A 24,113-nucleotide genomic window follows, 5' to 3' on the forward strand; every position below is an offset into this window, starting at 1 on the left:
TGAAGGCTACTATTTTTTTCTTCCCCAATGTGTGTTTTTTCCAACTGATTTCTGAATTATATTTTCCAGGGTACATTTTGTGACGAACCCAAGGGGATAGCAGGATGATAACATCATCTACTGAAAGATGACAACACCAACCCAGCAAATGTCTTTTGGTTTGTTTTCTGTGATGTGGTGCTGATTTGTGTTGACTCATCCAAATTCCTTAGCAAGGTTATGATTCTCACTCTTATTCCCCACCAATCAAGCCAAAATGAGCTACTCACTGCTCTTTCAACAGCCCTGTCAAAAAGCCCTGTGCTTTTAGACATACTTTTTGTGCTTACTTCCTCCAAGACGCTTTTTTCAATGGCTAACAAGAGTTAATCACATAAAAGTGGGAAGAGAGAATGAACTGGGTACCAAGTCCCACCTCTGATACGTATTAGCTACATGACCTCAATATTTTACTTGATGTACCTGAGTTTCCTTATTTAAAAAACAAGGTTGTGATAATAATACTTACATTAGAGGGTTATAAGGCTTGTATATTTAAACTACCTGGAACCTGCTGGTGTTCAATAAATGCTTGTGCCCTTTCTCCCCTCCTTTCTTTCCCTTTTTTGGTCCTCTCATAGTTGATAATATAGTCATGGCAGTGGTTCCCACCTAAGTTAACATTTGAATTTCCTTTTTTTTTTTTTTTTTTTTTTTTTTGGGGGAAGGGGAACAGGACTTTATTGGGGGAGCAATGGTCAAATTGTTGTCCTTTCAATCTTAGTTGTAGGGGGTTCTGTTCAGCTTCAAGTTGTTGTTCTTTCAGTCTTCGTTGTGGAGGGCGCAGCTCAGCTCCAGGTCCAGTTGCCGTTGCTAGTTCCAGGGGGCACAGCCCACCATCCCTTGCGGGAGTCAAGGAATTGAACTGGCAACCTTGTGGTTGAGAGCCCGCGCTCCAACCAACAACTGAGCCATCCGGGAGGCAGCTCAGCTCAAGGTGCCGTGTTCAATCTTAGTTGCAGGGGGCAGAGCCCACCATCCCTTGCGGGACTCGAGGAATTGAACTGGCAAACTGGTTGAGAGCCCACTGGCCCATGTGGGAATCGAACCGGCAGCCTTCGGAGTTAGGAGCACGGAGCTCTAACCGCCTGAGCCACCGGGCCGGCCCTTGAATTTCCTTTGTTATTTGTTTATTTACAAAAGTTGTTGAGCTCCACTTTTGACTTAGTGAATCAAAATCTCTAGGAGTGGGGCATAGTAACTTTAACAAACCCCCCAGGAGTATGGGAGTTGTGCTTGAGCTTGCCTTGCATAAATTTCCCTTGACTAGAATGAAAGCTCCATGAAGACAGAGATTTTTATGTTTATGTATTTCATGTTTATATGTGCATCACCATATTTCCAGTTCCTAGAAGAGTGCCTTATACCTAGTAAGTGGTTCAAGAAATATCTGTTGGATGGATGGATGGATAGATGGTTGGATAGATGGATGGATGAAGATATAGAAATGTATCCTTGCCCTTAAGGAGAATACAACTGAGTATAGGAAACAGATATAAAACTAACAATTAACTAACAGAATTGCTAGATAATTCAAATGCCCAAGATGTCAATTTACCTATGACTATAAAGATCTTATTTACTTTTAATAGTCAAATGATGATAGTTCAAATTATTGCTGGCCCAATGGTCATAAATTAGCCTTATCAAAGGGCATTCCGGCTATTTCTGGGAGCCTCCAAAGGAGTTTCACATATGCCTAAAAAAAACAGTCTGCTACAGAAACCCTAGGGCGATGGTTCTCAAAGTGTGCTTCCAGGACCATCAGCATCAGCGTCACCTAGGAATGTGTTAGAACTGGAAAATTTTAAGCCCTACCCCAGACCAACTGAGTTAGAAATTCTGGCGGTGGGGCCCAGCTAGATGAATGTGACGCAGGTTGAGAACCAACGTCCTAAAGCATCTACACTCTTTTTCTCCTCTCACCCTGTCTCCCATTTGTTTTTAGTACCAGAGAAGTGGCTTGGTGAAGCCTTACCCACTGCCTCTGTTCATCATAAAAATGATGATACATGGTAAGGATGCTGTCTTTGGATGTTTTACAGACTCTAATACTTGGGGTGCCAACGTTGCTTGCTCCATGTTGTAATACAGGTGGACAGTGCTGCTGCTTCAGCTCAGTGGCATTCTTTATTCTAAGTCCCTCTGCGTGTGTTTAGAATCTTTAAAAGTTTCCCTTCTCTGCTTCTGGCTACCTCTCCTCTAATGGCAGGAGTTCAAACTCTGGATGGGGATCAGACACCATACCACCTTTTCCATTTTAGGAAGGTCTCTTCATAGCTAAAACCACCAAGTATCCCTCTTTCTTCCAGAGTTACAAATAAAATTATTGCTCAGAACTAGGACACACAAAAAGTATCATTAAGCAGAAAGAAACTAGCTGGCTTCCAAAGAATTCAATCCTTTAGGCAAATACTCGTATGATAAATAGCATGTGTTGGAGGTAAGGACAGGGGATGATTTTCCTCTAGTATTGATGTTTTCTTCCATGTGGGGAAACCTCAATTAATGTGACGGCCCTGGATTTTCTCCTTCCTTGTACTCACTGCAGGAGAAGGGTGTGACCTATCTGATCAGTAAACTTGAGAAACATTAACTAGATATGTTTTGTTCAGCTTCTCTGTTTTCTCTCTTAGCAGTGAGCTTCCTGCAGGGAAGGAAGTTTTCCTCTGTTCCTCTGGGTGGATAAATCTGCTTAATTCTGGGTTCAGTAATATGAAACCCATTGTTCATAGATATAAACTACATCTTCCTACCTATTCTATATCAGCAATTAAGGTTATAATTGGGTTCCCACATGTTTATACTTTTTCCTATTTCTTAATTGGTAAAAATTCAGGCATGGAAAAGTACTCCTAAATTTCCCCATAACCATATGCAAAACTGTTTTACATGGACACACTGAAAAGTATTATTAATATGTCAAAACATTATTGCTAGAACTTAAGATCCATGAAGGCAGATTTTTTTTTTTTTGGGGGGGGGCTGTCTATATTATTCTCACTGGTTTATATCTAGCACCCAGGATAGTGCCTAGCATACATATTTGTTGAAAGAATTAATAAATTATATGAAAATAGTTTGCTACTTTTGGGTCTTAATCAAATACACTATTGGACTTTGATTTAAAAACTAAGATACATTCATTTACTCAAAAAATATTTATTTGATTGTCTCCTACTTGGGAAGCAGAACACAAACTATTGAAAATAAAATGATAAACAAGATAGGTACAATATCTGTCTTCTTAGGAAATGTCTAAAATTTAACATTATTAAATAAAATACTTATATTTTCATATTTTATCACTGTAAAAACATATTTTAAAAGTTCTAAAGTGTGAATATTACCAGTTCCTTTCCCTGGCATCCACTGAAGAACAAAGTATCAGAAATTGGATCAGTGAGATATGATTGGAGGAGATTTAGCCGAAGACCCGTGGGAGGTTCATTAGTCATTTTTACTCCGTTCTGTAGAATTGTTACTGGGAACTAAGACAAAATAAACAGAGAGCATTACTCAAGATAACCAGCTCGAGTCCTAAAAATGCATACACCAGTGGATTAAAAATAGGCATAACAAAGGATTCCAGAAATATTTTTAAAACCTTTTAAGGTTAAGCATTAGAAGCTTGATCAAGGTATATACAATGTAAGAGCTAATTAAATAAATGTACTGAACTCTATAGGACATAAACATACTTTTGGAGATGGGTAACTTGTGAGCCAAAGCCTAAAGGATGAGTTACAGACTTCAGAGCTAAAATCTTCACATATTTTTTCCAATATGGGCATCCAGGAGACAGCAAGGTGACAGTTCTGCAGGCAAACCCAAGTTCCTTCTTCCATTGCTGCTTTAATCATTTTTGTTGCAATTGGTCCTTGTCCCTGTCCCAGTGAAATAGCTTGAAATTTATTTCCAGACATAGCTTTATCATTTGCAAATTTCAGCAGGCCTAAGAGGGCACAAAACAGTGGCTTCATTGCTTACTCTAAAATTATAAAATATGTCTTATGTTTCAGTGATAGGTATTTAATTGTGGAAAATTCTAGTTACCTTTCCTTACAAATATCTGATTCACTAGATAATTTATAATCATATAAGAAATGGATATTAAGTGTGATGATTTATTTATAATTTATTTAAAGTTTACAGTATATATACTTACTCGCCATGGGATCTGCTCCTGGAGATAGCACAAAAATTAAGGGAATGGTGCAATTTGAATCCAAGTAACTCTTTGTCAAATCGAATGGCGGAGGCTCTACAAACTTTTTCCCTAGTTTGTCAGTTACATAATTTGTTATAGCTGGAGTTATCTGTTAAAGAGAGAAAATATATGATCTTTAGAGTAATTTTGTTTTCACATAACAACTTTGATTATTGCTGAAAACCAACAAAGAGTAAAATATAAGTCTAATGGCCAAGAAAAGCATGTAGCATATATAGACGAAGTGCTAATTTCCCTAACACATAAAACATGTCTATAAATTGATGGGACAAGACTAACAATTCAAAAGCAAAATGGGCAAAGGAGATGAACAGTTTATTAAAAATGAAATAGAAATATATCTTAAACGTATGAAGAGACGTTCAACCTCATTTAGTATAGCAAAGATTTCAAACTGTCCCTCTTGTCTCCTTTTGGTAATAGAACCCCAAGTTTTCCCAATCTTTCTTTCTTTTTTTTAAAAAATATTTTATTGGGGAAGGGGAACAGGACTTTATTGGGGAACAGTGTGCACTTCCAGGACTTTTCTCCAAGTCAAGTTGTTGTCCTTTCAATCTTAGTTGTGGAGGGTTCTGTTCAGCTTCAAGTTGTTGTTCTTTCAGTCTTAGTTGTGGAGGGCGCAGCTCAGCTCCAGGTCCAGTTGCCGTTGCTAGTTGCAGGGGGCTCAGCCCACCATTCCTTGTGGGAGTCGAACCGACAACCTTGTGGTTGAGAGGATGCGCTCCAACCGAGCCATCTGGGAGCTCAGAGGCAGCTCACCTCAAGGTGCCGTGTTCAATTTTAGTTGCAGGGGGCGCTGCCCACCATCCCTTGCGGGAGTCTAACTGGCAACCTTGTGGTTGAGAGGACGCGCCCCAACCAACTGAGCCATCCGGGAGCTCAGCGGCAGCTCAGCTCAAGGCGCTGTGTTCAATTTTAGTTGCAGGGGGCGCTGCCCACCATCCCTTGCGGGAGTCAAGGAATTGAACTGGCAACCTTGTGGTTGAGAGCCCACTGGCCCATGTGGGAATTGAACCGGCAGCCTTCGGAGTTAGGAGCATGGAGCTCTAACCGCCTGAGCCACCGGGCCGGCCCTTTCCCAATCTTTCTTGCAGCTAGATGTGCTTATGAGACTAAGTTTTGGCCAGACGGATACAAGTAGAAATTATACATGGGGCTTCCAGATCATATTTTTATAAGGAAGCTATTTGCCTTCAACACTCTTTTTCTTCTTCAGCAGATGTGGTGTTCATGAGCCAGCTTCAATCTTGCTGATGAGGACCACACTCAAAGGGACTTGTCTAGCATGAGAGAAGGAACTTGAATTTCTGAACGATCTCAAGAACAGGGCTGGCCTGCCACCCCTCAAGCATTTGCTCTGGGATGTTAGGAGAGAGAGAATTTAATTTCTATTTTATTTGCACTACTGTATTTTTGGTCTCTTTGTTATGGCAGCTTAGTCTATAACCAAGTATTCACAATAAAATACAAATTATAACTATACTTGGATACCATTTTTACCTGTCAGATTGATATATAAATGGGACAAAGATAGCCTCTGTGTATTCACTCCTAGATTGTTTTTTTCTTCACAGCAGGCTGAAACTCACTCAAAAGCCCACTGGCACCAAACTCAAATTATTACATATTCAGTTGTTTTAAACATACCCCAAATAAATGATACCCAACATATGCTACTTGTCAATAAGATGAGCCTCAGGACATTAAGACTCCAAGATTCTGCTGCCCTTTAGAGCTCTGATCCAAAGACTAGACATCACCTAGATACCACCTAAGCCCCCCTCTTGCTTGGGAGTTCCCTTGCCCTCCTCCCCTTTAGAGTAGTGGACTCCCCCCACCAACGCCCAACCTCTTGACAAATTCCTGCTGTGAGTGACTTCTCCCACCCCAACATGCAAACCTGTCAGAGCACGATTCAATGAAGTTCATGTTTGCTACTGCCCCTCATGGTCATATCCTTTTCCTTGATCAGACCCCAAGTTCCGCAAACCCTCTGCATAGATTGTTAAAGATCCAAAAGTTTGGCAACATACTTTGTGGGCAAAAGTATGGGTAAACAGACATTTTCATCCACTGCTGTGGAAGAGTAATCTGGTATAACTTTCATGGAGGACAATTTGGCAATATCTAAAAAACTACAAATGGGCAAATCCACTGACCCAGAAATTTCATTACCAGGAGTTTATTCCGAGAGGGAGTTGCACACGTGAGGAATGACTTTTGAATAAGGTTTTTCATTGCAGCACTTTTATAATAGGTAATACATAAGTATTGTAAAGATCCATCAATAGGAACTGGTTAAAAAAAATTATGGTATATTCATATGATGGAATACTACGTAATTATGAAAGAGAATGAGAAAGCTCTTTATGAACTGATAGGGAAAATAAAGATATGCAAAACAGTGCATACTGTAATTTGTGTTAAAAATAAATGGAAAAATTGCATGTGTGCATATTTATGTGTGAATAAAAGTATAACAAGAAGCAAGTGACAATACTTGCCTGAGGGGAAGGATGTTGAATAACTCAGAGATGGAGATTGGAGGTTAATTTTTCACTATATTCATATATTCATGTGATTCAAAACAATGTTTCAGTTTTGAATCACAGGAATATGTTACTTACTTGTTAATTATATTAAAATTAATTAAAAATAAAAGAATGCTATTCATCAACATTAGCAGCAGAAAATAAGCACAACGAGGTTTTGGGTATTATCTTCTAAATGCCAAAGAACTTTCTAAAGCGAAAACTGTAGGAATTCAATGAAAAGAGAAGAAAGAATCACAGGCTTCTCCAGTCCTGGAAGATTTGTAGAATAGATGGGAAAAAAGAATGGAGTCTTATATATGAGTAATTTTGTGTAGGTATGAGCAACTCTGTAGTTTGAAACAGTGGAAGTTTCAAAGAGAAGGTAAGAATGGAATGGCAGGAAAGAGGTCTGATAGTCAAGGTAACAAAATTGTCAAACTATCCTTCTGTCATTATTCTACTGGTATTGAAAGGCCACTGAAGGTTTTTCAAAAAGGCGTTCACAACAATATAGCAACTTTTTATTTATTTCTTTAAAAACTTCACATGAGCAATGATGAAATCTTTTTTATCCTTTACCATTAACACCGTGTAGAGTTGTTACCTAGTACAGTAGATTTTCAATATACATTTTAAGGAAAGGGAGACGCTGAGGACACAGAGACCTTGCTTCCCATTAATCTACTTACTGACCAAGGGCAACGCTCCCTGAGATGAAGTAGCTGCAATCAAATATGATAGTTTTCTATAGAAAAAGTACCTTATTCCAGTAATTTGATAGAAGAAAAAGTAATAACACTTTTCTATAAGATTTTGATCCTTCATGTAAGATACTCGAGAGAAGAAATTATGGAGACTTAAGCAGACCTGGGGATGGGCTTTGTGATCAATTTGTGTAAATTTTGTGTGTCAATTTGGCTAGGACAGAGAACCCAGATGTTCAGTCAAATACTAGTCCAGCTGTCGCTGTGAAGATATTTTAAAAGATGAAATTAACATGCATATCACTAGACATTGAGTAAAGCAGACTGCCCTCCATAATGTGAGTGGGCCTTGTCCAATCAATCAGTTGAAGCCCTTGAGAGAAAAAAGACTGACTTCCCCTGAAAAAGAGGGAATTCTATCAGAGGACTGCCTTTGGGCTTGAGCTGCAACATCAACTTTTCCCTGGATCTCTGGCCTACAGATTTTGGACTTGCCAGCCTCCACAATCACATGAGCCAATTCCTTAAAATCTGTATTTCTATCTTTATCCTTAGCTCACCTCTACCTTGAGTGCTGCTCTAGCTCTAGCACTAGCTCTAGTTCTCTCTGTTCTATTGGTTTTGTTTCTCTGGAGAAGCCTGACTAATACAGGTGTTAACTGGACTTAGTTTAATTCAGTTCAATTAAACTCAATTCACAGACATTTATTGAGCTCCTACCATTTGCCAGGCACTGCTTTAAGTCCTGGAGATAGATAGCAAAATAAGACCTGGGTCCTGCCCTCAAGAAGTTCACAGTCTAGTGGGAAACCCTAACAAATAGACAATTACTGTATATTCCAGTGTGGTAAGTGCTGTGATGTTTAGCACAGACTCCTAAGCATGCAGACAAGTAACTTCACACGTGGTAGTGAAGCCACATCTCCATTGGCCATCAGGCAGCCATTCAGTGGAGTGCAAATAGGCAGGTGTTTCCCACATACAGATGTATACATTTCTCAGTTTACCATGAACGAGAGAAGCTATTGGTGATAAAATAATGAATAAAGCATTGCTTTGTCCTTCAAGGGACTTACTGGATAGTGAAAGGAATATATATATATATATATATATATATATATATATATATATATATATATATATATATATATATATATATACATACACACACACACCTATCAGGTAGGAAAGAATGAGTTAAGTTTTAATAATAGACAAAGGTCTTTCAGAGTTAGGGTAAGGAGTAATACTCAAGAGTCAAGTAATTATGTAGGCCTCTGAACCTACTCGGAGACTGAATGAAACATTAGATAATGCTTCTTATCAAACTTTACTCAAAACATAACATGTAGAAGAAAGACAGGAAGGAAGGAAGGAAGGAAGGAAGGAAGGAAGGAAGGAAGGAAGGAAGGAAGGAAGGCAGGCAGGAAGGAAGGACAGAAAGAAGGAAACAAGGAAGGAAAGAATGAAGGAAGGAAAGAAAACAGGAAGGATGGAAGAAAAGAAGGAAGGAAGCAAGAAAAGAAGGAAGGAAGGAAGGAAAGAAGGAAGGAAGGAAGAAAGGAAGGAAAGAAGGAAGGAAAAGAAAGAAAAAAGAAAGGAAAAGAAGAAAAGAAGGGACCATCACAATCACTTTCAACACCTTCATTTTATAAGTGGTGTAACCAGAGCTCAAAAGGGTGAAGTGACTTACTCAAAGTTTAAACTACATGTATGAGGATAGATTTTAGTTTTCTGTCCAAAATTTTTCCTTTTATAACATTGTAATCACCTTTCTTGGATGTGTGAAAATTGGTATCAGCTTATTTATTTTATCTATAGAAAGATTTTTGTGCATGTTTCGACTAATAAAATTGTGACAAATACAAGGTTTTCTACCATCTTCTGCTTCCAGCCATTATAGAGTAACAGGGACCAGACTTACCCTCTCATCAAAAACTAACACATGGGAAAAATTAATAAAACAATCATTTTCGGACACTGGGCTATTCAGACAACAAGCAGTACAGTACTATGATCCCTGAGAAAGAGGAAACAAACAAGGTGAGACCCTCAGCTTTCATCTAGGAGGTACATTCCAGATTGTGGAACAGGGAGATCAACTGAAAGCAGAGCAACATAGTGTGGTTGAGTTGTGAAGACAGGAATCAGAGTTCAAGAAGACTGAAGCTGCTGGAAATCCCAGAGTTCAAATTAGAAGGGAGCTATCCAGAAAAAGAGCTTGGAAATTTGCATAACAGTATCGTTGAGTCTTTGCTGAATACTATCGTGTGCATGCAAAGGCCAAGCAAAGATTGAATGGGGAGCTGCGAACTGGGGACCTGAGAAGCTACCAGAGCTCATGCAAGGCTGGGACTCACTCAAGTTCCCTACAGCTACAGTGGACAGTCCTTGGTGATCACGAAGGATCTTCAGTAAAGGCCCCAGAAGGCCACACTTTAGTAGCGGAGCTACACTATCCATTGAGTAAAGGCTGTTCTACACCTGCCCTAACAAATCTTAAAACAATCTTTGAAAAGAACAACCTGAACTTAAGTAATTTAAATACTATCCAAAGGGGCTGGCAAATTTTTTTCTATAGAGTGCTAGATAATAAATATTTCAAGCTTTGTGGGTCACATACAGTTTCTGTGGTGTACCCTTTTTCTTTTTAAAAATAAAAACAACGTTTAAAATGTAAAAACCATTCTTAGCTCTGGGGTGGACAAAATTAACTACTCAAGGGCTAGATTTGGCCCACCGGTGTTGCTTGCTAATCCCTGAACTAGCAGAACAAAACTCAATGATCTTTAAAGGAAAATAACAAAATTTAAACCATCAAAAATGTCTGTCATCCAATCAAACATTCCTAGGCATGCCAAGAAGCAGGAAAATATAATCTATAACCAAAAATAAAATAATTAAATAGAAGCATATCTGGAAATGGAACTAGCAGTCGAGGATTTAAAAACTGTTATTATAACTGTTCAAGTATTTAAAGGAAAACATGAACAGGATGAAAAGAGAACTAGAATATATATTAAAAAAAACAAATGAGAAGATGGCAAAATAGGTAAACACTATGCCTGCTGCCTCCCAGGATCACATTAAAATTGCAACTAAATTATAGACCAACCAACCTAAGAATCATTTGAAGTCTAGCTGAACCAAACCTCTATAACAAAGGATATAAAGAAGAGGCCACATCAAGACTGGTAGGAGGGGCAGAGACGTGAAATGGGATGACCCAAAACCCACAGGTAGTGGTTGAATCCCCGGAGGGATATCTCGGCAGTGGAGCTCCCCCCTGGAGAATGAGGAGTGAGGAGTACCAGCCCCACACTAGGCTCCCCAGCCCAGGGGCTCTGTAACAGGAAGAGGAGTCCCCACAACATCTGGTAGTGAAAATCAACAAGGATTCTCCCTGTCCATCCTGATGAAATGGAAGGTGGCTGCAAACCCAGACATACTCTTTAAGGGCCTGTGCACAGACTCACTCACTTGCACGCACTCACCCTGGGCTCCAGTGGAGGAGCAGCAACCCCTCCACTGGGGTCGCCAGAGGTATACAGGGAAAGATTGAGTAGTGTAGCATCAGGGCTAGGGATAGAGGGGCAGCTGCCATTATCCCTGTGTGGAGCTCGCCTCATCTGTAGCCTATAGGAAGGTGCCATGTTTCCTGTGTTGAACCCTCCTCCAAAGTGCCAAATCTGAGACCACATCGGTTTGGTAAAATCTGCACATGCAACACCTTGGTGACTCCCTGGAACCCTGCACAGCTCGTGTGGCATTGCCATGGGCACTCCGGGCTCCTGGGTGGTCCACAGAAGCCTTTTACAGCAGTGGATGACCTGCAGCAGGCTGGGGAACTTTTGGTGGCAGGCAGTCAGCCATAGCTTGCACTGCAGTCTTTCTTGGGTAGCTCTTGGGGATCTACAGGCCAAGGCAAGTGGTGGCTGGCCATGGTGTTCACTGGGCATTTTGTGGGGTGGCCACAGGCTCAGCACTGGCACAAAAACTGAACCTGCATTAATTCTGCAAAAACCACCAGCCATACCCCAAGACACCCTGGGACCCTGCTCTGCCTGACTCAGGTGGCATTGCTGGGGACACTGTCAACACCGGGTCAACTAGCCTGGCCCACGTATCTAAGGAGGCTTTTTCAGCAGTGGAGCCTTACAGGCAGCTATCATTAGGCCTAGGGGAGTCCTGTGCCTTTTGCTAAGCTGCTCCAGTCCTGATACTGGTGGCAGGCAGCCTCGGTTCACAGTGAGGCCACCCCCACATGCCTCCAGGTCCAGTGCAGGCAGCAACCGATTGCATATAGCTTTGTAGCTCTTGCCAGGTAGCCTGGGCCAGTCACAGGCAAAGTTGAAACTGGCCCATATGGAAGGCCCTCTCAAGAGGCACCAGAAATAACACACTGAGAAGTTGGCTTCAGACCACACCAGAGCACTACCTGAGTAGCCCCACAAGTGGCACACTCAAAGGGTAGTCTCAACAGACACAAGAGGTGCTGGGGTGAATCCCCCTCTGAGGGGTCAGCCCCTACACAGCAGCTCGTACACTGTGGGCATAGCCAGTCCTCACAGCCAGTCAGTCAATACCACCCACTGACTTGCCAAAAGCAATCCAGGCTCAACTACAACAGGGGAATAGACATAATACACACAAGGGATACTCTGGGAACACACGTACAGGTGATTAGGGGGACTGTGCCACTGAACCACACAGGACACCTACTACATAAGACTACAAGACAAAGACTGAAAGACATAGGAGATCTACCTAATGCATAAAAGCAAACAAAGAGAGGCAGCCACAATGAGGGAACAAAGAAACATGTCCCAAATAAAAGAACAGGAGAAAACTCCAGAAAAAGGACTAAGTAAAATGAAGGCAAACAACCTAACAGAGACCAAATTTAAAACAATTGTTGTAAGAATGCTTAAGGAACTTAGTAAGAACTTCCACAAAGAGATGGTAAGTATAAAGGACATAGAAACCATAAAAAAGAACCCCTCGGAAATAAAGAATACAATAACTGAAATGAAGAATATACTAGAAGAAATCAATAGCAGATTAGATGAATAAGAAGATCAAATCAGCGATTTAGAAGACAAGGTAGCATAAAACACCCAATCAGAACAACAGAAAGAATAAAATAAATTGAAGATAGTTTAAGGGACTTCTGGGACAACATCAAGTGTAACAACATTTGTATCATAGGGGTACCAGAAGGAGAAGGGAGGGAGCAAGGGATCGAGAACCTATTTGAAGAAATAATGACTAAAAACTTCCCTAACTTGGCAAAGGAAATAGACACACAAGCCCAGGAAGTGCAGAGTTCCAAACAAAATGAACCCAAACAGACCCACACAAAGACATATTATAATTAATTTGGCAAATATTAAAAACAATGAGAGAATCCTAAAAGCAGCAAGAGAAAGAAAATGAGTTACTTAAAAGGGAGCTCCCATAAGACTATCAGCTGATTTATCAACAGAAACTTTGCAGGCTGGAAGGGAATGGAAGGAAATATTCAAGAGTGATGAAAAGCAAGGGCCTACAACCAAGACTATTTGACACACCAGCCAGGCTATCATTTAAAATTGAAAGAGAGATAAAGAGCTTCTCAGACAAGAAAAAGCTAAAGGAATTAATTACCATCAGTATTACAAAAAATGTTAAAGTGATTTTTTTAAGAAGAAGAAGAGGGAAAACATACAAACAAACAAAAGACGATAAAAAATGTGAAAATAAAATGGAAACAACTATGTTACCTATCAATAATCACTTTAAATGTAAATCGATTAAATGCTCCAATTAAAACACATACGGTAGCTCAATGGACAAGAAAACAAGACCCATACATATGCCATCTACAAGAGAACCACCTCAGTGTGAAAGACACATGTAGACTGAAAGTAAAGGGTTGAAGATATTTCATGCAAATAGAAACCAAAAAAAAAAGCTGGGGTAGCAATACTTATATCAGACAAAATAGATATTAAAATGAAGACTATATATAATGAGACAAAGAAAGACATTACCTAATGATAAAGGGATCAATCCAACAAGAGGACATCACCATAGTAAACATCTATGCACCCAAAACAGGAGCACCTAAATATATAAAACAAATATTGACCAACATAAAAGGAGAGATTCATAGAAATACAATCATAGTAGGCACTTTAACACCTCATTGACACCAATGTACAGATCTTCTAGATAGAAAATCAACAACAACAAAAAATAACAACAGTGGCCTTAAATGGCATACACTAGACCAGATGGATTTGATAGTTTTAGAGCATTTCACCCCAAAGCAACAGAATATACATTCTTTTCAAGTGTACATGGAACATTTGCCTAGATAGATCACATGTTAGGCCACAAAAATGTCTCAATAAATTTAAGAAGATTAAAATCATATCAAGTGTCTTCTCTGACCCCAATGGTATGAAACTAGAAATCAATTACAAGAAAAAAACTGAAAAACACACAAACACATAGAGGGCTAAATAGCATGCTACTAAACAATTTAACAAATGGGCAGAGGGCCTGAACAGACATTTCTCCAAAGAGGACATAGAGATGGCCAACAGACATATGAAAAGATGCTCAAAGTCATCAGAGAAATGCAAGTGAAACCCACAATGAGAAAGTTTTATAGTAGAGTATTCCATTTTCTTCAGCATGCTTCCTTTCTCCATTCCTCTTTGCCAGTTTAGATCTTACTCTCTACCCTTTTATGTTTTTGTTGTCACAAATTATCCCTATTTATGCTGTGAGTTGTAAGGGAGGAGGAGGGTGGTAGATGAGGGTAAATGGGATCAAATGTATGGTGATGGAAGGAGAACTGACTCTGGGTGGTGAACACATAATGTGATATATAGATGAAGTATTACAGAATTGTATACTTGAAACCTATGTAACTTTACTAACCATTGTCACCACAATAAACTTTAATTAAAAAAAAAACAAAACAACCACAATGAGATATCACCTCACACCTGTCAGAATGGCCATCATCAATAAATCAACAAACAAATTTTGGCAAGAATGTGGAGAAAAGGAAACTCTTGTGCACTGTTGGTGGGATTTAAAATTGGTACTGCCACTAGGGAAAACAGTAAGCAGGTTCCTCAAAAAATTAGAAATAGAACTACCTTATGACCCACCAATCCCACTTCTGGGTATTTATCCAAAGAAATCCAAAACAGTAATTCGAAAAGGTGTACGCACCCCTGTGTTCACTGCAGCACTATTATAATAGCTAAGATATAAAAACATGTGAAATGCCCATCAATAGATAATTGGATAAAGAACTTACGGCACATATATATGCAATGGAATATTACTCTGCCATAAGAAAGAATGAAATCTTACCACTTGTGACAACATGGATGGACCTACAGGGTATTATGCTAAGTAAAATAAGTCAGACTGAGAAAGACAACTACCTATGATTTCATTTGTATGTGGAATCTAAAGAACAAAATAATTGAACAAACAAAACAGAAACGGACTCATAGATACAGAGAAAAAACTGATGGTTATTAGATGGGAGGGGGGTTGGAAACTGGGTGGAAAAGATGAAGGGATTAACAAGTACAAATTAGTAGTTACAAAATAGTCATGGGGATGTAAAGTACACATCCTCATGGAGAACACAGTCAATAATATTGTAAAACTTTGTATAGTGTCAGATGGGTACTAAACTTATCAGGGGGATCACTTTATAAATTACATAAATGTCTAACCAATAAGATGTACACCTGAAACTAACATAAAATAATACTGGGTGTCAACTGTAATAAAATAGTCATGGGGATATAAAGTACAGCATAGAGAATATAGTCAATAATATTATAATAACTATGTACAATGTCAGATGGGTAATAGACTTATTGGGGTTATCACTTTGTGAACTACATAAATGTCTAATCACTATGTTGTTTTGTTCTCAAAACTAAGAAAAAACACCAGATGAACTTTGTAGAGATGAAATATATAATAGCTGAAACAAAAAATTAATTGGATGGGATTAACACCAGATTAGATGGTACAAAAGATATCAGCAATCTTAAAAACAGCAATAGAAACTACCCAAACTGAAGCACAGTGATACAAAAAGTTTAAAAATAATTAACAAAGTATCAGTCACTTATGGTATAATATCAAGCAGTCTAATGTATATTTAATTGGAATCATTGGTAGGATGGCAAAAAATATTTGAGAAAATAATAGCCAAAATTTTGCAAAGTTGAGAAAAACTGTAAACCTATAGATCCAAGGAGCTCAATGAATCCTTTTGAGCATCTGAAATAAGGGTTAAAGAACCAAACAACAATAACTATAAACTTAGTACTTCATACGTGGCAAATCATCTGGTTCCAAATAGAACATATTTGTCTTTTACCTTATCAGGTCTCAAACACCGAAGAATTATCATTTTTTGTAGTTCGTTTAGGCTCTGATCCATTGGTTCTGGAAATTTAGCATTGTGCGGCTCTTTACTGTCATAGATTTCCCGCCATTCATTTATATGTTCACAAAAATGCGTCCTAGTGGAAAAAAGCTTATTAGTTATCCTTTCATTGGGAAAAAATTTAAAAAGAGATTGTTCAGCAATGAGTTAAATCAAGACAGCTATAGAACCATTTAAAAATCACTAGATTACAAAATTACCCATCACTGTCCAATGCTAAATCATCAAGTTTAAACAATTACCTGAGTCCTTTGAAGGCAGGGAATTCACTAGCATGACAAATTTCCTCCCAGCTTTTATCTTGTAGCCAAGTAGGATCAGGATTTGCCTCAGCACTCTTCAGACTCACTCCTCCAGTTAAAAGAAACCTAAGTTCCTGGTAGTCAACCTCTTTCTTTGCCCTGTATTCCCAAAATAAGGATTGTTGTAAATTGTCGATGTTAAAATTGAATACAGTCAATTTTTGCATCTATAGTTTGAATAAAATAATTAGGACTGACTCCTCCTACTGCTATAAACAATTAGAAAACTGGATAAAAATAAATAAAGCAACTGTTTTGGAAATTATACAACAGCCAGTACAGAACTGTGGTCCCTGAAAAAAGGGAGATGAATAAGTGATCCCTGTGGTAGCTCTAACCATCTGCCTGAAGGCGTGTTCCAGATCACAAAACAGGGAGGCCATCAAAATCAGAGTTTGGCAGTATCGCTGAGTTGAAGAGGCAGAGATCAGAGTTCCAAAGGGCTGAGGTGGCTGAAATTTGTGGGCAGAGTACCAGAGAGGAGGACAATACATGAAAAAGCAGCTCTAGAAACCTGCATAGGTATTCTCTCTTGATTTTATTGCTAAATTCTAAGTCATCTGTGAATACGGTAAAACTCCAGGAGGCCTGGCAAATAATGTTTGGAGAGCTGTAAACTGAATAGCTACCAGAGCTTGCACAGGACTGGAGATGTGAGTTTTGCCAACTAGAGTTGAATCTTTGTTGAACTAAAAAGAAACGAGCTATGAGGCCACAAAAAGACATGGGAAGACCTACAATGTATATTATTAAGTGAAAGAAGCCAATCTGAAAAGGCTGTATTTCTTGATTTGGGTGGTAGTTACACAGATTTTTGCTCTATAAGAATTTACTGAACTGCACATGAATATTTTAAACTTTTCTGTGTGATCTAAATTTTAAAAATCAAATAAACATTAAAACACCAATACTATTGTAGAGAAATGTACAAGTAAACTCATGAATTAAGCGGAGCAGCCATCTTTATTGACTCGATTTTCCAGGCAGGTTTTTAAAAATAAATAAATTAAGAAAAAGCAAGTAACTTACAGCAGAAGGTTAGTACATAATAAAAAGGAAAACAACAGCTTGTCCTTCTCAAATAGTGATCGGCATATATTACAATATAAGTTGTAAGTGAAGTGGTCATTTAAATATCGTAGTCGCTTCTCCAAGATTTTGGATTTGTTACTAAAAGGTTAAAAAAAGGAAAACATTGAGTTTAAAAATACTAAGATAAAATAGGTAACATATGAATTAACATATTAGTTGTTTTTACTTCATCAAAGTACCTATCAACTGTTAAAAAATGTGAAGCTACACACACACACACACACACACACACACACACACAAATGGAAGTATATAAAACTGGTGAAATCTGAATAAGCTCTCTGGATTATACCACTGTGAATTTCCTGGTTGTAATATGTATTATAGTTACACAAGATGTTACCATTGGAGAAACAAGGTGAAGGATACATGGGACCTCCCTGTACAATTTGTGTGTGTGTGTGCGTGTGTGTGTGCAACTTCTAGTAAATCTGTATGTAAAAAACGGTATAATTCAATGAGAAAATGAAATATGGTTTACATCATCTTTCTATTTTCAAAATTCTAAATTTCGTATTTTACTCCAAAATGAAAACAATCAATTAATTAAAAAACACATATTGAACCTCCAGTAGTATAAAGATCTATGCTGGGGAGGGAACTGTATAAGACAAAGAATTATGAAACATTTACATGCCCCAAAGAAGCCTAAAATCTAGATCAAGATCTATACACTTAAAGAAATATATGAAAAGTCAGAAAACATATAGGCAAAAGTGGTTACTTCTGGGTGGGGTTATAACTGATATTTATTTTCTTCTTTGTACTCTTATGTGTTCAAAATTTTTGCAATAAGCATGTATTGCTTTCTTTTTTTTAGTTCAGTTTTTTTTCAGTAATACTTATGGCTATATAAGATGATGTATCCATTCTCGAAAAGTTCATGCTTACAGCAGTTTTATTTGTAATATCTCAAAACTGGAAATGACCCAGATGTCCTTCAACAGGTGAATGATTAAACACTATCAGGAAATACTTCTCACGATAAAAAGAGGCAACCGTTGACACATGCAACAACCTGAGTAAATGCCCAAAGAATTAGATTGGGTAAAGAAAGCCAAACCCCAAAAGTTACATACTGTATGATTCCATTTATATAACATTCTTGAAATGACAAAATTATAGAAATGGAGAACAGATTAGTGGTTGCCAAGCATTAAGGAGAGAGTGGGAATGGGCGGCAAGTGGGTGTGGCTATAAAGGGGCAATGGGGATCCTTGTTGTGAGAGAAGTGTCAGGTATCTTAACTGTATCAACCTCAATATCCTGGTTGTGATATGTACTATAGATTTTCCACGTTGCCATTGGGAAAACTGGGTAAAGTGTACACAGGATCACTGTAGTATTTTTTATAGTTGCGTGTGAATCTACATTTATCTCAAAATTAAAAGTTTAATTAAAAAAAATACTTGTGTCCATGGGAATAGATTGGAAAGGTAGGAGGTAGTGACACCTCTAAGCAGCCATTTTTGTACAGGATTTACTTTTGGAGTCAAATTAATTTGTGTGCTAAAAAACGTAATAAAATTAAAATCAACAAGAAGGAGGGGGAAAACTATAAAATAAAATATAAACAAATGAGCCTAACTGTATTTCATATGAATGGCATCACCATACTGAAGAGGGGAAAAACTAACCCAAGTAAATTTTTTTTTTCTTAAAGATTTTATTGGGGAAGGGGAACAGGACTTTATTGGGGAACAGTGTGTACTTCCAGGATTTTTTTCCAAGTCAAGTTGTTGTCCTTTCAATCTTAGTTGTGGAGGGCGCAGCTCAGCTCCAGGTCCAGTTGCCGTTGCTAGTTGCAGGGGGCGCTGCCCACCATCCCTTGCGGGAGTCTAACTGGCAACCTTGTGGTTGAGAGGACGCGCCCCAACCAACTGAGCCATCCGGGAGCTCAGCGGCAGCTCAGCTCAAGGTGCTGTGTTCAATTTTAGTTGCAGGGGGCGCTGCCCACCATCCCTTGCGGGAGTCAAGGAATTGAACTGGCAACCTTGTGGTTGAGAGCCCACTGGCCCATGTGGGAATCGAACCGGCAGCCTTTGGAGTTAGGAGCATGGAGCTCTAACCGCCTGAGCCACCGGGCCGGCCCCCCAAGTAACTTTTGAATACAGTTTCTTTGTGGCTAAAAACAAAAAGACTATAAGTTTCTGAGTGGACATATGCATTAAATTCTCTTCAGTATACACCCAAGAGTTGCTGGATTTGTTGGAATTACTGGATCGTATGACAAATCTATGTTTAATATCTTGGGGAACTTCTAAAATGTTTGCAAAGTGACAACACTATTTTACAATCCCACCAGCAGTGTATAAAGGTTCTGATGATTCTACACCCTCAATGACACTTGTTATTGACATGTATGTCCATTCATCAACTTGAATATCTTCCATTGTGTGGATTGCATAAATTCAAATTCAAATTTCCAATCGAGAAAGCTTAGGGATTTCAATCACTCAGGAGATTGTTCTACCAAGAACCCAGGTAGAACACACATGGCAGGCTCAAATAAGGTTCTATCCTGTTTAACAAGTACAGTAGTTACTAAATACCAGATATGCTATAAATGCTTTACAAATATTAACTTTTTAAAACTCTCATAACAACTCTAAAATGTAGGTACTATTATTATTCCTGTTTTATAGATAAGAAAAATTGAGGCAATTACAGAAAGGTTAACTGACTTGCCTATATTCATTCAGGTAGCATATGGCAGAACTGAGATTTAATCCTTTACTCCAACGTGACTCCAAAATCTGTGTACATTCATTAATTGATTAAAGTGAAAATATCTTGCAAATGAGTAAAATGTGGGACTGCAGTTTTTCATAGACCACAAGGACAAAGAAAGAAATATTGGAGTTGCCAGCAAAGATGTCATGTGCCTTATTGAAATATTTAGGAGTGTCCTTCGATATATAATTAGATGAAGAATTTGTGGTATATATACACAATGGAATGCTATTCTGCCATAAGAAAAGATAAAATAGTGCCATTTGCAACAACATGGATGGATCTTGAGATTATTATGCTGATAGAAATAAGTCAGACAGTAAAAGTCAAGAACCATATGATTTCACTGATGTGTGGTATATAAAATTGGAAACAAAGGAACAAGACAAACGAATGAAAAAACAAAAATTCATAGACACAGACAATAGTTTAGTGGTTACCAGAGGGTAGGGGGGTGGTAGATGAGGGTAAAAGGGATCAAATATATGGTGATGGAAAGAGAACTGACTCTGGGTGGTGAACACACACTGTGATATATAGATGATGTTTTACAGAATTGTACACCTGAAATCTATGTAACTTTACTAAAAATTGTCACCCCAATAAACTTTAATTAAAAAAAAGAAATATTTAGGAGAGAGGAAAAAAGGACTAAAGCTAATCCCTTTTATGTGTAAATCTTGAGTAGGAGTGAAACAAAACTTAAAACAGGAAAGTTTTCTTTTTCTTTCTTTCTTTCTTTCTTTCTCTTTCTTTCTTTCTTTCTTTCTTTCTCTTTCTTTCTATCTTTCTTTCTCGTTTGCGTATTTTTAAATATTCTATAATGAATATTATATATTATATAGGTAAAATAAATTTTCTTTAAAGGAAGGGTGATAAAAATCCAACCTAGGGAGGATGAATGAAGCTAGAGAAAATTTACCTGTCATGAATAGAGTTGATATAAAGGTTCACAAACCAGGTGAGAGAGTACTGGTACATTGGATCAATGTTAGCCAGGTCTGCAATGCTGAAAAATAATACTGATGAATGTTTAGCAATGGGTCGATAGCCTTCTCGAGATTCTGCTATTTTGAGTTCTGTTTTTTCTGCAATCTAGAAAAAGAGAAAAATCAAGATTAAGAAATAGAAAATATGTTTTAATTATATATTTTTCATATAATGAAGTTTATACTTAAAAGAATACCCACCTAACTCAATGACAAAATTATGGAAATATAGTTTACAAGAAAGGGCTTTACTATGCTAAAAGCTAAAAAGAAAGGAAGAAAGAACAAAAGAGAGGGAGGTGGAGGGAGGGAGGGAAGAAGGAAGAAAGAGAAAAGAAGAAAGGAAAGAACTACTGAGGGAGGGGAGAGTAAGACCAGAGGGTGGAAAGGAGAAAGGAAAAAAGAAAGAAAAATAGCTTTACAGATTAAAGGTGTGATTACTCACCAGCAATTTCTCTCTTATTTGAGTAGTAACAGCACTGTCAATCATTGTTTATTCTTTGCCTGAATCTGACATGTGTGTACTATAGTCACTCACCTTCTTTTACTTTAATAGGTCAGAGACAGAGAGGGAGAGGGTGAAATAGAGACAGCAAGTGTGCATGTGTGTATGTTTAAGGTGTCAACATGTGTACCAGGACCCAGCACAAAGTCTGGCAAAGTAGGTATTCAAAAATATTTGTTGGCTGATGGTTTTATACATTAAGAATACTTTTTTTCAACTAGTTTCTGAAATGTTTAACTTTTCCAGATTTAATAGGAGTATAGACATTCAACCCCAAAAGAAAAAATTTCTCCGAGATAGCAGCTCTTCAACTGACAACTCAATCTGATAGGTTAATATTCTACACAAAAAATGTGTAGAGCACTTTTCCAACCCACTCTCCCTTCTTTGGAAATGCTAGCCAGAGACTTGCTGAATGAGTGTGCCTGTGTAGTCGTGTTTATAGTGAATGATTCTGTTTATAGCTGATTCAATCCAATGATAGGGATAGAACCAGGCCCAAGATAAGCTAATCAATTTTACCTCCAACTTCCCACCCTTTAAGAGCCTCAGAAACTGAAGTCAGGTGGTACTGGGCATTAATGCTAAAAGGTAATGGGGACCAGAGTTGGTTTCCATGTGCAAAATAAATGTAGGAAGAAACAGATGCAAAATTTTTACAGAAGAAATTAGTCTTCAGATGGAGTAGTGAGAAGGGCCACACAAATGTAGAAAGAGGCGGAGAGACAAAGAGCATAGAAACTTAATTTATTAAGCTTTCCATTTATTCCTGAGGCTTGTATGTACTTCCTATGATTGGAGAAACTATCTTTCTTATTTGGGCTAATTTGAATGGGTTTCTGTTCCTTACAAACAACTCTCCCCAAAATTACACAGTATAACCACAATTAAACCTAAGGTTTGAACCTCAGTCTTGACTATTAGTAAGTAAAAAAAAGTTATTAATAATGGAAATTAATGACACTTTATATAAGAAAGCATTATCTTAGTATTCCCATTTAAACCTCCTGTTATTTAAACCTTAATTTTTCAGCTTAAATGCCATTTGCCATTAATGGCAGTAGCAAGCAAAAATAATTAGCAAATATTGCTATTATTTTTAAACAGTAAATAATTTAAGACAGGTTCCATAGCTTTATTTGCAGTGTACTTATAAATAGTGCTTACTAAACTTGGCTCTGTGTATGAAATATTAGGCTCGAGAAATATAAATATATTTTTCATTAATTACTATTAATGGCCTAAAATCAAACAAGATATTTTTAAAGAAACAAACATTGTGAATATATGACGTTACATGAAGAAAATTCATTATTTGTAAAAATTTCCTGTGTTGTGATATTTATATATATCATACTTTACAGCACTCAAAAAGACTAAACTTCAGTTAGGAAAATTTTGGGGAAAGGGGAGTCTTTGAAACCTATAGAACGAATTCTTAAAGTTTTGTTTGTGTTTGTTTATTCTTATGGGTTGGAGGAAATGGGAAAAGCAGGTTTTAGACTATGTGGGGGAACTTTTCTCTGAAGACAGTTTTTTTTTTTTGGTGTTTTTTTTTACATTGGGTTAGTAGAATAGAAGTCAGGGCCAGATACAGAGCATATTTTGGATCAGAATATATAATGAATTTAAAGTTATGTTTATAATGATCAAGCGGACCCAATCAGAAAGAGATTATGATTTATTAAATTTATCTCTCTTTGCAAGATAAAGTATTTGAACAAGTAAATACTTATAGCTCCTTTTCTCCTTGAGTCTTAATAGGAAATGAGCTGATAAATGCTTCCTATCCTTATCTCCTCTTTGAAAAAATAACATGGCAAGGGGACAATAAGAAGTTGGTTCAGCGCTGAAGGACAGGAATTGGGAAGGGAGACATTATAGAATATCTCAGTCACTGTCCCCAGATGGGGGCTGCCATGGGATATTACTCTAAGACACTGCTACTCTTTTGGCTCTTCTGAAATTGGAAACAAACTAATAAAAACAAGAACAACAACAGCAAAAAACATACACTGAACAGAAAGTCATTACCATCACATTCATGAAAAACTCAACCCACCCCAAGAGGATAGGTGCCTAGATCTTTTGAAAGCCCTCTACTCCAAAGCCGTGTAGGCAGCAGCAGAAGGATGCTGAGTAATTAGTGCAATTTCTATTTAGGTTTTTAAAAAACTTTTTAAAATTACCCTAATATTAGGATGTGCTTAATTCATTGCGTGGGCCAAGGAGGACTGAAAGTGCTGAAAATCAATAAAGTTAGCCTACAGAAGTCATTACATAATATCACTTACTTGTGTGAACTTGGGCCTCAACTACTCTTTCTGGCCCTAGCTTTCTCAACTATGAGATGCAAAAGATGACTGATAGCTAAGTCCTCTTCTATCTATAACATTGTATGAGTCTTATTACAAAACATAGAATATAAAAACACCATTTGGCTGTGATAGACAAATTTGCAATAAAGACACTATTGGCTATGGACTACTTGTCTTCCTTCCACCACCT

The 24,113-nt window shown here is 37.8% G+C and overlaps 1 protein-coding gene across 1 annotated transcript in view; it reads right to left on the minus strand.

Annotated features, from left to right (window-relative positions):
* Positions 1-24,113, minus strand: part of DNAH12 (dynein axonemal heavy chain 12) — a 192,536-nt gene that overhangs the window by 16,171 nt on the left and 152,252 nt on the right. The window contains exons 59-65 of the mRNA XM_074313144.2: positions 21,034-21,206; positions 17,316-17,456; positions 16,227-16,385; positions 15,916-16,060; positions 4,208-4,358; positions 3,741-3,994; positions 3,390-3,530 (exon numbers count right to left, since the gene is read on the minus strand). Coding sequence (XP_074169245.2) covers positions 3,390-3,530; positions 3,741-3,994; positions 4,208-4,358; positions 15,916-16,060; positions 16,227-16,385; positions 17,316-17,456; positions 21,034-21,206 — 1,164 coding nt within the window. The remainder of the gene's footprint in view (positions 1-3,389; positions 3,531-3,740; positions 3,995-4,207; positions 4,359-15,915; positions 16,061-16,226; positions 16,386-17,315; positions 17,457-21,033; positions 21,207-24,113) is intronic.

This window comes from Rhinolophus sinicus, chromosome 5, assembly GCF_057876585.1.
Source record: "Rhinolophus sinicus isolate RSI-liver-muscle chromosome 5, RSI-T2T, whole genome shotgun sequence".
Classification (NCBI taxonomy): Eukaryota; Metazoa; Chordata; class Mammalia; order Chiroptera; family Rhinolophidae; genus Rhinolophus; species Rhinolophus sinicus.